Consider the following 17,396-nt stretch of genomic DNA (forward strand, 5'->3'; position numbering starts at 1 on the left):
CTTAATTTAAGTCTAAAACAGCATCAATTTAAAATCCAAAGCTATCTTTAAATACTATTTGCAAGATGATTCAATATCAACATTGTAAATCTACAAGTCTTAGATCAAAAATGTTGCATTCTATAATCACAATAAGTGCACAAGTAAATAGTCATAATCAAATTATATAAATGTTTAAAAGTTGAAGTTCATTGAAAAAAATGTTTAATTTTTTCTATTTGAACAAAATATAAAATTTTAAACACTTATTTCTCTTCTATGATTTGTTTTATTTCTATAAAATGCAATTAATACGAAGTTGACCAAGGAAGAAGTTTAGACTTGCAGTGTAGTCTCTTCTAAACTTTGTGAAATACATATATTTTTTAGAATTTTAGACCAATGATAATATGTTCAAATTACTGTGCATACTGAATGTACTGATTTATTAATAGTCTCAACTTTTCTTGTTATTCAATCAAAATTATAAGAATATTGACAATTTTATTTATTTATTTATTTATTTATTTATTTATTTTAGTTCTTACTTTTATTTTTTGCAACTATAGATTTTTAAATATAAAAATTAAAGCATAATTTTATGTACATGAGTAAATAAATATTTACTTATTACCAATTATGTTAACAAAGTTGTGTATGTGTTTATTTATTTATTTATTTTGTTATCATGCTTTGGTATCATACAAATACACTGGTAATACATGAGTCTATGCTTGACCATGTTTCTTACAACAAGTGTTACAAAATGCTTGAAGGCACTAAAATACTAAAAAAGTGATATAAAAAAAGAATAAGAAACATATTTTTAGATTGTATTATTACTATATAATAGAAGAATGCATTTATAAATGCAAGGCATGAATGATGCTTATGAAGAAGATTTGCATAGAAGAAAATCTTTTTCAACTTAATAAAGTCTTGTGACATTTTTTTTAAAATAAGAGAACTATTTATTTAATTTTTTTATAATTTTTATCCATGTTATTATTTAATTATGTAAAGATTTTTTATGTAGAATTTCAATATGAAAAAACCACAAAAATGAGACAATTCAATATCTTTTTTGCAAACTTTCTAATTCATATTATTGTACGTAGTAATATAATCATTTATAAAATAAATAAATAATTTTGGCTATTTATTGGTGTACTTGAAAGAATTATCAAGATATACAATGCATAAATTTTTAAATTATATTCTGTTATATTTTTAAATTAAATAATATAATAAAATATTTTAAATATTTAGAAGAGTTTTAATATTAACTTACCATTGTTAAACATAATATTGATAAAAAAATAAAAAATCCAAATAACAACAAATGCATGCAATAGCTATAAAGTTTGCAATGTTTGAATTATAATTTTAAAAGTTTTGAAAAAGAAGTATTTTTTTGTTATAGATAATCTATTCCAATAATATATTGTAGATATATATGAAATTTTTGATAAAACTTTCTTGACTTAATATAATAGAAATAAAAAAAAATTATATAAATTTATATTTAAGATTAATTGATCATTATTAAAACCATAAATATTTGGCATATACTTGAAGATCTATTATATTCTCTTCTTCTTTTACATTAATTGGTGTATGCTAATAATACAAGGATTTTATGAATATTATTTTAATTACTGAAAATTTAGAGTTTTTTATATTCTTTTATTTAATTTGCACTTGGCAGTATGTTTAGTAGAATTGCTAGAACACCAAATTCTTGTACATTATCTAAATGTAGTTACTTCAGGTTTTAAGAAGCAATTATTGCATTAAAAATATAAATTTTAGATTATCTAATTTTTAGATAAAATATTATGCATATTTATGTTATTAGATTCAAAACCATAGAATGTTTATGTCTACAATGAGTTCCATCTTGTATATTGTTTTGCATCAATATGACAAATCAAGGCATCTTAATAAGTTATAATATTGTTATTTCAAATAAAATTTCTAATCTTATATTATAATTTAAACTTTAAGCTAAAGATATAACATACAAGGTTTATAACCTATGCAAATATATCAAATCAAATATAATATTTCTAAATATAATAGAGTATAATTTAGAACTTTATTTATTGTATATAAACTATGTATGTATTAACATACTCACAATAATAAATATGTATATCTCTAATGTGTAAATAACTTTGCTGATAAACACATCACATAATACCAATCTATACTTCATTTGTGTTATAACTTAATATCTATTACAATCAAAAAGTAGGTAGAAGAATCATACAAGCACCATCGAAACAAAAAATAAAAGAAGTTCAAAGTACACATAGATTTTTAACAAAATCAGGGCCAATTTGACCTCTTTTATTGATAACTAGTGAAAAAAATCCCAATAGAGTAGAAAAACTCTACAACAATCACAATAAGTAAAGCCACATATAAATACTATGAAAGTATGCTAATCTACAATGAGAGAAGATAAATACTCAAACTCCTCCTCCAAAGGCTAAACTTAAAAAAGATGAGCCTTTTTTAGAGTTTTGGAGTATCTAAACATAATAGGACTTGAATAGAAAGTCAAGGACCTCAAAGACCCTCTTCTGGGACTCCTTCCAAGACTCCAACACTTAAAACTTAAATCTCATACTTGTGATGGCTCTATGCCTCACAATAGACTCTAGCATAGATCACTACATTCTTAACAAATGTGTCAAAGTCTTGATATGTAATGTAGTATTGATGATTCACAAAACTATATTTAAAATTATAAATATTATATGTTGTAATATATTTAACATCAATAAACCTTTTAGAAATAAGCTTTTTATATGAGACAATGATGTTTTAAATTTTTTGTCAAGAATATGGTATTAGACAAAGATTCAAATTGTTAGTACAACCATGGAATATTCCTATCAATTGCATGATATTAGAAAATTATATCTAACAATAAATTTTAGATTGAGGCAAATCAATAAATGAAAGAGAGATGACAATACATATTTTGCACAATATATTGTGTTGTGTATAGTAAGGGAGTAAACTCATGTATGTTGATAAAGACAAATTTGTAATTTGTATTCCAAATAAAATTATGATATAGAAAAAACGAGCAATTTCATTAAAAGGATACATAAGAACATTGGTAACTATTTAAATATTTCAAAATACATTATAAATCACTTAATTTTACACACAATTAATTCTAATGTTGATGAATTAAATCTTTATATTTTATTAAAATTTAAGTTAAAAAAATTTAAAAAAGAAATTAAAAAAGAATAGTTTTTTTTTATAGAAAATAAAAATAAACCATTACATATATTTAATATATTTTTAAAAATTTCTAAATGTAAATTAAATATACGTTCATTTTTTAATACTAAAAGTTAGAGCATATCAAGAAGTATTGCAATTATGACAACTAAAATAATATCTTACTATAAATTAGTTGTATTGCATATTATTTATATTAAAATAATCACTAGATTACAAAACAATGTGACATTTTTTTTTTTCACAAGAGCAAACATAAAACCTATTAAAAATGCAATAGAAGTGGGTCTTTAAAGCTTTAGAAATTTATGGTTGCAAACAAATTACAAGGCTAGTCAATTGTAATTCCATAAATTTATCTACTACAACTTGTTTTTTTTCTATGGTTATTTATGTGTTGCCATATGACACTTACAATCTAAAATGCATGGTGTTATTCTTTCTAAAGACAAAGAAAAACAAATACCAATCTAATTGATATATTATATAACTAATTTTTTGGTCAGTTGCAAATTTAAACATATGTAGTTTACCTAGTATTTATTATATTTTATTTTAAAAGTTACAAGATAATACATATTTTACTTTTAAATTTTTGTGAAAATAGAAAAATTACAGCATTATGTTTTTACTGTAAATTTATAAATTGACATAAAAAATGATATTTTTATATATTACTTATGATACTTAGATGTCTAGCATTACTTCAATAATCATATTCTATCTAAATCAATTCAATATATTTTTTCAAATTTTTTCAATATAAATTAAAAAAATTTGGCATAAATAATATGTTGATTATTCTTATTGTGTAATAGTTAATTTTTTATTCTTTACATATCTTGTTTATGTGCCAAGGCAAGAAATTAAATTAAAAGTACCAATACAAGTACAACACATCTTAAGCCATGTTACATTAACTTTATGAATGATTTTAATTTTTTTTATTGGTGTGGTCATATTTCCACAACAAAAAATGATTGATTTTTGCATGTTCTTTTGAAGAGTGACATTAAATTCTTTGTTGCATTTTAGTTTTTAACTCCGTCACTAGCAGATTCTTTTTGATTTTACTCTTTTATGTAACTCCTTGATATTTACACTTGTATATGTAATTTGCTACATACAAAATTCTACAATTTTATTTTATTAAATTTCTTTTATGGAACACTAAATAAATAAGTAAAATTTAAGTGCATCAAGAAATGATAATTTTATTTATTAGGATTTTGAATTTTTAATAACTTTTTATAATTATTAGTATTTTAGAATTGAGCATCATTGATCAAATTAAATTATAAACCTATCTTGCATACATAGATTTGGAGTTTTTTTAACATATGCATTTAGTTGCAGAAGCCATTATTAGATCATTATCAAAAGTCCACAACTTGATTTAACTTTATACAACAAAATAAAAAATAGAAGTTAGGACATATTTTTATTTTTCTAATTTTTTTAATAAATTTAAAAAGAATATAATTTTTGGATATTATTCATAAAAAAGCATTTTACTAAAATCATATTTTAAATGTCTACAAAAATCGGGGAATATGAGCTTGGGTGCATTGGGAGAGAGAAGGACAATTCCGAATCGGAAACAGTCATCCTCTCCAATCTAGGGTTTATGATTCGACACCTGTGCTCGCTGGCGATGGAGCTTTTTGGTTTGGTGGTCGTGCCAGTTGCTGTTTCCAGCGCGATCTATATTCTATTGCGCAGTGCATTTCGTGCAATCCTAGTGCTTTCCTTGCTGCTGACGGCGACTCTCTGTTGCATTTCCTCATGCATGCTCCAGCGAATGGAAGAACATGAAATAGCTTTCACGTTTCAACTCTTCGGAGTGTTGGATTGCTGAACGAGGGACGCTGGTTGGCGCGATCTTGTTCTCCCTCGACGGCTTGAAGCATTTCCACCTAATTACGAAGATTTAGCACCCGTTGTTGGTTCGTGACGATTTAGAGCTCTTTGGCGGAAGCGAAGAGGTGATTATCAATGCACGATTCTTATTCCAGTGGGATTTTCGAATTGTAATTGAATAGAGTTGTGCTGGAATACATGTTTGTGGCTGAAACTCTGTTTGGATTATGTGGATACATTTCAGTTGAACATGCTGTTAGAAATGTGCTGCAGTTCGAGGGCATTTTGTCAAACTGTCGGTCTCTTCTTGCGAGTTGTATATTGTCTGCAAAAGGGAGCGCATGAAGTTCAAGTGTGGTAGATAGCCTGCTCCTTGTATTGTACATAGGTCTGTGTTACCACTGAAAACCTTCGGTTTCTTTCGGTACTGGTACATGTTGCGTTGACAAATTTGGTAATGTTCCGTAAGTAATTTTGTTGCCATTTGGATTTTTGAATATTATTTTCACACATTCACACACGCGTATGTTTGTTTGTTTATTTGTGTGTGTGTGTGTTTGTGTATGTTTATACATATAGATATACATGTTTATATTCCAGGTTTAGGATGTTCTTGAACTCGGACATTTCATTTGTAGTATGCCTACAGTACGTCCCTTGTTCCTGCTTAGATACCGATTGGCATGCTCGGTGCAATAAGCCGAAGAGTTGATTAGAAGTGCATTATCCAATTTATAGGTTTTGGTTTTACATCGCTTAAGGAAATTGATGAATTGTTTGGTCCAGTGTGTGTGGACTTCAAGTTCATGAGATGACAGGTTAATTCGCTTAATGTTTTTGAACCAAGCGCTGGTGTACCGATTTTACTGCTCTTGGGAACATAGACTTATTTGACATCGATTCGGACTTGTTGATTTTTCACGTTGGTTTTATATTCATTGTTGCAAAATTCATTGGGTTTTTGGGAAATTATGTAATAGTTTTATGATATCACTTACAACGTATATCGTCTTCAAATTACAATTTGGCTTCATGAGTTGGCATCTGTAGCCATTATGATGACTTGATTGTTTTACTTTCTACTTCTTCTATCTCATCTTTCATACATGCATAAATTTGCTCAATTTTTCGACTGGAGCTCAGCATCTTTTCTTTATGAGTAACTTAGTTTGCGCACTGTGTATGTATTGTCAAATTTATTATTTGCTAAGCGGAATCGTTGTTTTGTTCAGCTATGGTGGAAGATGACTCCTCGTCATCGTCTTCAGGCTCGGATTCTGGAGATGATGAGAGCTCAGATGAGGAAGTGAACGTTGACGAAGACAATAACGATCAAGCGGGTAGTGGTAATGACAGTGAAGATGGGGAGGACGACGAAGAGGATGATGAAGACCCTGATTTGTTTGGGAAAAATAATGAAGATTACATGAAGACCACAGCTGTTAGTGCCTTACGCCCTCCAACGTTACCGGCAAGCTCATTTCCTCGCAAACAAGATTTTCGAGATGCTGGTGGCCGGAGGGGGCCTCCAGAAAGAGGGGGGCCTGGGGGTCGTGGGATGCGAGGAGTAGGAGGGGGAGGCGGCGGGGGAATGGGAGGGGATGGGTCTGGATCTCTACTTCCTTGGAACCAATTTTCGACTTTCGGGGGACCTTCAGGCAGGGGTGGAAGACCCTGTAAGTCTTCTCTTATTTTCCAAACTAGTCACGTCGGAACCTACAAACTGTAGGAACAACGCTTAGACATTACCTGCGTTTGTGGGCCAAATGTTGCACCGAGTCGGCCTCTGTATTTAGTCGAGGAAGGCGGTTGATTTGCACGCCTAGTTGCTTGAAGTGATACTTTTCCTAAAAAATGAAAACACAATAAGGAAGAAGCTGAAATTTAAGGATTATTCTTAGCTATTGTTTGGATGCGTACCGAATGTCTTGATATGAAGATAGTATCGAGTAGATACAGGTTGCGCAACGAATTGCTGTCCTCCTCTGAACAATGTTGCTGTTCAGGCAGCAGCACTCCAAACACTGAACTGAGACATTCTTGGTTATGGTTAGTTTTACTTATTTTACATGGATGTGGCTTAATGAACAGCTGAAGCTCTTGTAGCTGATATGAAGCTTGGGGCAACGGGTCACAACAACGACATGTATCGTGTAAAGTGTCCTCCATTTCAGGAGCCTTCGCATATTGCAGGCTTCAGCAGGAGCGCAGATGGGAGCGTGCAGTTTGATGAGAGCTGTCTCCGCAGGTTAGTATGGAGAAAATAATTTGGCTTCTCAAACCTTAAATTTGATCATTTATTTATTTTAATTAACTGTTAAAACCATTGGCATTCCTTAAATTGGATGATAGAAATAAGTTAGGATTACTGACTATAGCTGTAGCAACGTGACTTAGCACAATGAAAGATATTCTTGCATTTGAAGCGACATCAATGACAAAACTATCTCTAGTTGGACCTTCACTCAATCACTGACAATTCTGCAGAGGGAAGAGTTTTTCATGTCCTTACATGTTAACTTACATACATCTATCGCTTTTCATTTCGCCCCCTGGTACCTTCAAGATTTTCAAATATATTTTCAGAAAATCGTTTATCTCTTCATTTTAGTAGATTTGTTTTTTGGTTTACCCTTATAACTGTAGAAGTTTTCTAATATAAGTGCTTGCACGCTTCTTGACGTCTTCCTTCTTTATTCTCTTTGTAATTAACTTCTCTGCTCATTTGTATTGGACTTGCACTACAGGTTTCGTCGAGAAATACTTCAGGAATCTGGTCTAGATTTGAATGAAGGTTTTGATACTTATGTTGAGAAGAAAGAGGATGGTGCTGGAAGTGGATTTGGTGATCTATTAGCTTGTCTACGAGACAAGCAGGTTCCACTTGATAACATTCACTTCGTCACATACCGCAACAATTTGAACAAAATCCTTGGTACAGCATACAATAGACAAGACGTTTGGGAGATGGGAGTTCACAAACGGCAGGGCACAGTATACCTGGACGTTCATAAGCTGCCTGAGGCTCCTCATCTTGATGTAACAATGCAAAAGCGGCGGAGCTATTGGGGTTATTCTTTTGAAAGATTTGCTACTGAGGCTCCCTCATCGCGCCAAGTCAATGGAACTGCAAGAAAGCCAAAGAATGCTGTAAACGCAAATGTGGAATTTTGTGCAATAGTGAAGACAAAACTTGGTCCACATAGGATTATAATGGGAGCGGAAATGGATTGTTACGATACAGCCTCTGATGGCAGGAAATATTTTGTTGAACTTAAAACAAGCCGAGCACTAGATGCGAGGACCGTAGATAGATTTGAACGGGACAAGTTGCTTAAGTTCTGGATCCAATCTTTCCTTGCTGGAGTGCAGCGCATTCTTGTTGGATATCGGTAAGTTAACTTTGTCCTCTTGTTAGACACCAACAGAGACATGCCTTTCACATACGTGTGTGTGGATTGCGATGAAAAGAAAAATGACTTTTTCCTTGAAAATGTTTGTAGTCTTGGACGGTGGTATGGTTCTGGTTCGGAAGTGAAAGCCAACCGAAGTGCTAGTTGCCTTTCTCTGACTGTTGTTTAGGCCGAGAAGATGTTTCTGGATCACTTGGGTTGTGCGACCTTTTTCAATCAGTTTCTGATCTCAAGGACTGCATTAATTGAACAGGGATGATGCTGGTCGGCTTCTCGGCACGGAAATGATGAGGCCACAAGATATTACTCATCGTGTGAAGCAAAAGCATCACTGGGAAGGTGGGGTTTGTCTCGCGTTCGCTGATCAGGTACTTTGCTGGCTCTATGGGAGTGTCAAAGAAGGTGAAGATTATACTCTTCGATTTAACCGTCATGCCAACAGGTTGGAACTTGTCAAAGCAAACTCCTGTCCGGACACAATTTCTTCACACATGGATCTTCTCGCTGGAACTGCAACCCGGTAATATTCTTGATGATACGATTTCCTAATGAGGTGTACGCTCTCAAGAGGATGGATCAGAGAGAATGTCCGACATTATGAAGTTTTGGTGTCGACTACATCTCTTTCTGTTCTGACTGCCTTGCCGTTCAATAGGGTAAGTGCAGTCTCTGTTCCGAAAGTATTGAAAATGGTTAGTGTACTTGCCACTAGTTGTCAATGTAATGCATGCAATAACGTCATTCGGCAGCGGATTAGTTATTGTGATAAAACCAATATAATTTTTGAGAATTTTTAAGAGCCGTATATGCTCTGTAGTTGAGTCATCCTTTCGATAACCTCATAGCTAAAGGACTGAGGTAGATGTGGTACTATGTGAATCAAAGAGGTGTGAGGTCGCAATCTCGTTCGTTTTGACATCAAACTCCTTATTATTCTCAGTAGCATATTCGATCTGATTGCTTCCAAGATAGCTTTGGCATGAGCTCTTTTAGTATTTTGGGGCAGCATAAGTAAGCTGGAACTACTTTGCAGTAGTTTAGTGCAAAGTGGGTTGCGGTTTTAATTGTACAACTCATGTGTCTTGTTACTTACATAATGTATTGTTCATTAGGCGGGAATGATGTGATTGTATCTTGAGAATTCAGTATTTTACGTTAGGTGTTCTTTTAGAGTCTGCAAAGGGGCTCTTTAAAAATGAGATAATATGTCTGAGTTAATCAAATATCTTAGTAGATGTGGGTTTTACGGTTAGTGCATTTCTATGTTATGTTTACATTCCCTGATTCACTTGCAAATTTGTTAGTATAAAATGTGTTCCAGTATGAAATTTTAATCACTTTGGTATCAGTATTTTCTTCTATATACATAAATACAATGTTTAAGCCTAAATCCTAATGTGCCACAGAATGCATTATGTACTGGAATATGGTACAAATTTAGATTCCCAATTCAGTCGTGCTGAAATGTTCAGACAAATACATATTGTAAGATCTCAACAAATTATCGGAAGTGCACATAATTTCAACATGCACATAAATCTGCATGAGTTTGAAAGTGATATAGTTTTCACTTTTCTGGTCTCTAAATGCTTTTTAAAGTTGATATCAGATGTCATGAATAGCACAAAATGTTTAGTTTTAAATTGTGTTTTCATGTTGATTCTTTATTTTGATTTGTGTATAATGTATTGTAATCTCACATCTATATCAGAGCACTATTTGAAATTAAAATGCCAACAAAACAATTATTTACATCTAAAGTTTACTTTATACCTGAATAGAACAATACATTTCTTGCATGGGCTTTTACAATCTATTTGGATGATATAATTAACATTCATTTGAGCATTTATTTGATTATTTAGAGATAAGAAACTGAAAGGATATAATACATAAACATCTCATTAAATTTTTTATGTTTCTCAAATCAGCACTTATACAAGCAAATTTTATTGAATTACATTTTGATGCAAACATGGAATTATTTATAATCTATTAAATAATATATCTATACTAAGTCAATAATATTACTTTTTCTTTTTTCCTTTTTCTTTTTTATGTTTTAATAACAAATTTTTGACAATTATTTTGAAGTAAATGTAAAGTGTTAACATAAAAAAAAGTACTTAAATATATGTGTATAAATATATATATATATATATATATAGACATGCGATTTGTTTATCTAGAGAATTTCATAGATTCATTTTTGAGATTATTTTCAACCTTGAGGCATTACACACAATTTCTATTTTTTTCCAACTTCAATAAAAAGAAAAAAGAAATAAAGAAGCTTAATATATGCATTCTGAACAAGTGATACTTTTTAAAGGTCGAAGCAATAGTAAATATAACAAGAAGACAGAAGCTCATGAACTCTTTCAAAAAACTTTGCCACCATCTTCCATATGTTCAAATACCTTTAACACTCACAAAACTTGACCTCAAAGGCAACGTCACAGTCAAACTTATACAAATTAGAGTAATATTGTGGCAGAGGGTATTTGACGATTGTGCACATGTAAACTCTGTCATCTAATACCAAAGAAAGACTGAACTATCCAACGCATGAATAATTTGTTGGCCTACCACTAGTGAATACAATAGAATGAAAAAAGAGAAAAGAAATGTATTAAAGTAAATTAATAAATAAATAAACAATACACAAAAGTCTAATTAAGAAGTGCATATGCAAATGATAAACAAAAAATTTAGCAATGTAATGATTGTCTATCTAATCTACAAATGCTTATTTTTATTTTGTATTTTTTTTTTGATGCAAATAATAAAAATTGGTTATTGCCACTTAAGCACATGAATGCATGTAAATGTCACAATTTTTTTTTTTTTTTTTTTTGTCTTTTTCTTTTTCTATAATGGTTAAGGTGGGTGGGTTGATTTAGTAAAAACCTGGGTTTATTTAACATTATCCTGTATAATAATAATAATAATAATAGAATGATAAAGATAAAAAGAAAAAGAGAGAAGTGACAAGCTTTCACAGTCTTGATGAGGATGTGCCACTGGAGCCAAAATGGTCTCTTCCTTGGCACTATCAGCCAACGAATGAAATGCTTCGAGGATGAATCTCGTCGATGAATGTGAGGCACCAGTACATGGATGAAAGGTTAGATGGATGAACGCATGGTTGTGGGTGCCTGGATGAATAAGTGGATGGATGGATGTGTGGGTTGGTGGGTGGGGAGAGGGAGACCGCAGCTGCATCTTTGATGTGGCAGCGAAAACAGTGTGTGTGTGTGTGTGTGTTCTGGAAGAGAGTCCGGTCCTTGCCTCATGATGCTTGCTTGCTTGCTTGCTTGCTTGCCTCAGAACCCACCACGGGAAAAGGGCAATACCAGCACAGATCAATGTTCCTATGGTAGTGCAATCTAGAGGGTATAGCTGGGGAATCGGAATCCGTGCAGAGATTAGGTGTTATTTGAGGAAAAAGGAGTTTGTTGCGGTGCTGGCAGGGTGAGAGACGAGGTCTCGTGGCAGGGTGAGAGAGCTTGCGCCTGTGAGAACGACCCAAAGTTTACAATAAGATTCAATGCAGCATTCATGTCAGTGGTGGGAGTCATAACTATGATGCCGGTACATTCAATTCCGCACTAGACTTTTTTTGCATCCTGTGATTGTTTTTCTCTTCGTTTTATTCCTCGCAAACAGAGCACTCACCCCATGTATCATCACCCTGCTATGCAATGCATACGCACACACTCTCTCACTCTGTGCAGGCTTTCAGTTTAAAAAAAGAATAAAACTGGAAACCCTCACAAGATGAGATAGCGATGTCGGAAAGAGGTGGTGAGCTTCCTTCCCCAGCACCGAAAATCTCACCAGGAGAGGAAATGCAAGCGTATCCCCGAGGACGAGAGTAAACTCCTGACAAAGACTGGCTGGGTTGGCAGAGATCGTGGGATGTGGCGGTCGCCGTTTGGACCATCGCCCTCGGGCTATCCCCCGACGGATTTTTCCCCAGTCACCGTCCAAAGAGGCTGTGGCTTCAGGGTCGCTTTCCTTCATGGCGACCGCTGGAAAACGCTCACCACTTCCTCTATTGCAAACCCCAAAATATTTTCTAAGCATGAAAATTAAGAATTAAAAAAAAAAGAAAAAACAGCACCCCGGGCATCGCCCATTCGTCAGGAGCGAGGGGAGAGGAAAATCTGCCAGACTGCGCAAAAGGAGCCGGTGCAAGGGGACTGGAAAATCCGCGTCGCAAGCACCCAGGGTCAGCATGACGCGTCCTAGAGCGTCGGCAATTGCACGAGAGAGTTGTCCAGAGTATGGAGTGAGTGATTAAAAACCGAGCGAGTGATTAAAAACCGAGCGAGCGAGAGAGTTTTCGAGTATTGTGTGCTGTGCGTGCTCAGACTCTTCGAAAGTGCCAAACGCTCGATCCGCTTTCACGCCACAAAAGAAAAAGAAAAAAAGAGAACAATATTTTAGGGTTTCGAGCTCCTGGGGAAGCAGCCCCATTCTCGGCTCTGACATACACACACCTAGAAAGGAAAGGATGAATGTACATATATGGATGAAGTTAAGATTTTCGGGGTAAGCGCCAGTCAGTGTGTCCACTACCAACTGGACTCTTTTGTTTGTTTGTTTGTTTTTTTGTTATCGTTTTTGTTTTTCATTATGGACAATGTCTATTCTTAGCATCAACCTAACTCCTATTCACTGCCCTTCTACCTTCACTCAGTGACTGTTGCTTCTAAGGATTGTCTCACTGACCGCATCCCACTTCTGCACTAACAAAAGCATGACGAAAAAAGCTTGGAAAGGGAAACAGGAACCGTTCCATCTTTCCATGTGGAAAAATCTTCACAATTTTTTTTTATTAGGGATGGATGTTCAGTGGTTGCATGGGGTTGTATTGGAAAAATCATTTGAGAAAATGAAAAATGAAAAAGAAAAAGAAAAAGGCATCTTTCCGGCCTGAATTATAAATGCACCCGTCTCAAAATTTGCAAACTGGGAATTAGTAAATACAAGTCTTTTCGTTGAAAGAAAAGTTCCTCCGGTGGCACTTTCTCAATAGGTTGGGTAACAGTCCAAAAGAATCTTTCTAATTTTTATATATTTTTTCATTTTTATTTTTATTTTTTCCTTTGCAAGTCTTACACGTGATACTCTGCTCCTCCAGCAGATACATTCATCCATCCATCTACCTAACTATATATTTGAGAACCAGTCCCTGGATGTGTTTCCACGGCATCTCTCCTGGCATTTTGGCTCATAGTTTTTATCCTTTTTGCCCGACCCCTACTTTTTTCTTTCTTTTTCCTTTTATCATTTCCTTTTTGGTACTTTATCCTACTTTTGTATTAATACCTGGTACACAGTACAGTTTCCACTCCACAGGGGGCCAGCTTTAAGGGGGACTTTTGGACATTCCCTCTGATGGACAATACCACACCTTATAATGGGGCCATACATACAATCTATAACTTTCCTGTTTTGTGCATATATATATATATATATATATATATTTTGAGAAATAATGTACCAATGATCATCTGAGTTCTTTATTGTGTGTGTGTGTGTGTGTGAGTGAGAAAAAAATAATAAAAAAACCAAAAAAAGTCTTACATTTTTCATAATTTTTTAATACATTTGATCGGGATTGTTTGATTTAAAAATATGACTGATATTGCACTAAGTTATCACATTTTTGAAATATAAATTTTGATTTTGATGCATTCTGAGGAAAGAGATTCATGTGAATAAAATGTTGTATTTTCAAATTCAAAAAATTATTACTAAGATTTGCAATAGTCTGTTGTCGGAATCCTGATTTTCTTTTTTTCCCTTTTAATTTTTTTTTGCATAGATTGCTATGCTGACATTTTGTGATGTATTTCTTTTTATTTTTTTCATCAATTTTTTTATATATACACCCATTTATAGTGTCAAATTGTGGTCTTTGTTATATATTTTATAAAAAAATATTTATTATTCAAATATTTTGATGTATTATATATATATATATATATATATATATTTTCTGAATATTAAAGAGTAATTTTCATAAAAGTGTTATAATTATTACTAATATTAGATATATCTACACAAATAAATATTATAGCTATACTTTGTACTTTGTTAAAGTTAATGTATATGGAGTACGACATGCTTTCTCACTTCTAACAAATATTTTGTGCAGGTTCTATTATAGCTATACTTTGTACTTTGTTAAACTTAATGTATATGGAGTACGACATGCTTTCTTACTACTAACAAATATTTTATGTAGGTTCTATTATAGCTATACTTTGTCCTTTGTTAAACTTAATGTATATGGAATACAACATGCTTTCTCACTACTAAAAAATATTTTATGTAGGTTCTATTATAGCTATACTTTGTCCTTTGTTAAACTTAATGTATATGGAGTACGACATGCTTTCTTACTACTAACAAATATTTTATGTAGGTTCTATTATAGCTATACTTTGTCCTTTGTTAAACTTAATGTATATGGAATACAACATGCTTTCTCACTACTAAAAAATATTTTATGTAGGTTCTATTATAGCTATACTTTGTCCTTTGTTAAACTTAATGTATATGGAGTACGACATGCTTTCTTACTACTAACAAATATTTTATGTAGGTTCTATTATAGCTATACTTTGTACTTTGTTAAAGTTAATGTATATGGAGTACGACATGCTTTCTCACTACTAACAAATATTTTGTGCAGGTTCTATTATAGCTATACTTTGTACTTTGTTAAACTTAATGTATATGGAGTACGACATGCTTTCTTACTACTAACAAATATTTTATGTAGGTTCTATTATAGCTATACTTTGTCCTTTGTTAAACTTAATGTATATGGAATACAACATGCTTTCTCACTACTAAAAAATATTTTATGTAGGTTCTATTATAGCTATACTTTGTCCTTTGTTAAACTTAATGTATATGGAGTACGACATGCTTTCTTACTACTAACAAATATTTTATGTAGGTTCTATTATAGCTATACTTTGTCCTTTGTTAAACTTAATGTATATGGAATACAACATGCTTTTTCACTACTAAAAAATATTTTATGTAGGTTCTATTATAGCTATACTTTGTCCTTTGTTAAACTTAATGTATATGGAGTACGACATGCTTTCTCACTACTAACAAATATTTTGTGTAGGTTCTATTATAGCTATACTTTGTCCTTTGTTAAACTTAATGTATATGGAATACAACATGCTTTCTCACTACTAAAAAATATTTTATGTAGGTTCTATTATAGCTATACTTTGTCCTTTGTTAAACTTAATGTATATGGAGTACGACATGCTTTCTTACTACTAACAAATATTTTATGTAGGTTCTATTATAGCTATACTTTGTACTTTGTTAAAGTTAATGTATATGGAGTACGACATGCTTTCTCACTACTAACAAATATTTTGTGCAGGTTCTATTATAGCTATACTTTGTACTTTGTTAAACTTAATGTATATGGAGTACGACATGCTTTCTTACTACTAACAAATATTTTATGTAGGTTCTATTATAGCTATACTTTGTCCTTTGTTAAACTTAATGTATATGGAATACAACATGCTTTCTCACTACTAAAAAATATTTTATGTAGGTTCTATTATAGCTATACTTTGTCCTTTGTTAAACTTAATGTATATGGAGTACGACATGCTTTCTTACTACTAACAAATATTTTATGTAGGTTCTATTATAGCTATACTTTGTCCTTTGTTAAACTTAATGTATATGGAATACAACATGCTTTCTCACTACTAAAAAATATTTTATGTAGGTTCTATTATAGCTATACTTTGTCCTTTGTTAAACTTAATGTATATGGAGTACGACATGCTTTCTTACTACTAACAAATATTTTATGTAGGTTCTATTATAGCTATACTTTGTACTTTGTTAAAGTTAATGTATATGGAGTACGACATGCTTTCTCACTACTAACAAATATTTTGTGCAGGTTCTATTATAGCTATACTTTGTACTTTGTTAAACTTAATGTATATGGAGTACGACATGCTTTCTTACTACTAACAAATATTTTATGTAGGTTCTATTATAGCTATACTTTGTCCTTTGTTAAACTTAATGTATATGGAATACAACATGCTTTCTCACTACTAAAAAATATTTTATGTAGGTTCTATTATAGCTATACTTTGTCCTTTGTTAAACTTAATGTATATGGAGTACGACATGCTTTCTTACTACTAACAAATATTTTATGTAGGTTCTATTATAGCTATACTTTGTCCTTTGTTAAACTTAATGTATATGGAATACAACATGCTTTTTCACTACTAAAAAATATTTTATGTAGGTTCTATTATAGCTATACTTTGTCCTTTGTTAAACTTAATGTATATGGAGTACGACATGCTTTCTCACTACTAACAAATATTTTGTGTAGGTTCTATTATAGCTATACTTTGTCCTTTGTTAAACTTAATGTATATGGAATACAACATGCTTTCTCACTACTAAAAAATATTTTATGTAGGTTCTATTATAGCTATACTTTGTCCTTTGTTAAACTTAATGTATATGGAGTACGACATGCTTTCTTACTACTAACAAATATTTTATGTAGGTTCTATTATAGCTATACTTTGTACTTTGTTAAAGTTAATGTATATGGAGTACGACATGCTTTCTTACTACTAACAAATATTTTGTGCAGGTTCTATTATAGCTATACTTTGTACTTTGTTAAACTTAATGTATATGGAGTACGACATGCTTTCTTACTACTAACAAATATTTTATGTAGGTTCTATTATAGCTATACTTTGTCCTTTGTTAAACTTAATGTATATGGAATACAACATGCTTTCTCACTACTAAAAAATATTTTATGTAGGTTCTATTATA

General features: G+C 31.9%; 1 protein-coding gene and 1 long non-coding RNA gene across 4 annotated transcripts; both read left to right on the plus strand.

The window, feature by feature from the left end:
* The first annotated feature begins 4,897 nt into the window (after positions 1-4,897).
* Positions 4,898-9,635, plus strand: LOC112287894 (NAD-capped RNA hydrolase DXO1). The gene is made up of 5 exons (XM_024531496.2): positions 4,898-5,228; positions 6,336-6,779; positions 7,195-7,351; positions 7,851-8,495; positions 8,770-9,635. Exons 2-5 carry the CDS (start codon positions 6,338-6,340, stop codon positions 9,038-9,040), a joined length of 1,515 nt encoding a protein of 504 aa, XP_024387264.1. The 5' UTR covers positions 4,898-5,228; positions 6,336-6,337; the 3' UTR covers positions 9,041-9,635.
* Positions 9,636-11,763: 2,128 nt separating this feature from the next.
* LOC149988209 (uncharacterized) lies at positions 11,764-13,104 on the plus strand. Of its 3 annotated transcripts, none has more exons than XR_016504992.1 (2): positions 11,764-12,110; positions 12,254-13,104. It is a non-coding gene; the product is annotated as an uncharacterized LOC149988209 (long non-coding RNA). The 3 variants fall into 3 exon arrangements; XR_016504991.1 differs by having other exon boundaries at positions 12,428-13,104; XR_016504993.1 differs by having other exon boundaries at positions 11,764-12,086.
* Positions 13,105-17,396: the final 4,292 nt, after the last annotated feature.

This window comes from Physcomitrium patens, chromosome 10, assembly GCF_059467195.1.
Source record: "Physcomitrium patens ecotype Gransden chromosome 10, ASM5946719v1, whole genome shotgun sequence".
In the NCBI taxonomy this organism is placed as follows: Eukaryota; Viridiplantae; Streptophyta; class Bryopsida; order Funariales; family Funariaceae; genus Physcomitrium; species Physcomitrium patens.

Bases quoted from the DNA above. Each gene is read 5' to 3' on its own strand.
- LOC112287894 (XM_024531496.2), top strand. From the start codon at position 6,338: ATGGTGGAAGATGACTCCTCGTCATCGTCTTCAGGCTCGGATTCTGGA. The intron at 6,780-7,194 runs GTAAGTCTTCTC...CTTAATGAACAG, and splicing joins AGGCAGGGGTGGAAGACCCT to CTGAAGCTCTTGTAGCTGAT. The intron at 7,352-7,850 runs GTTAGTATGGAG...CTTGCACTACAG, and splicing joins GATGAGAGCTGTCTCCGCAG to GTTTCGTCGAGAAATACTTC.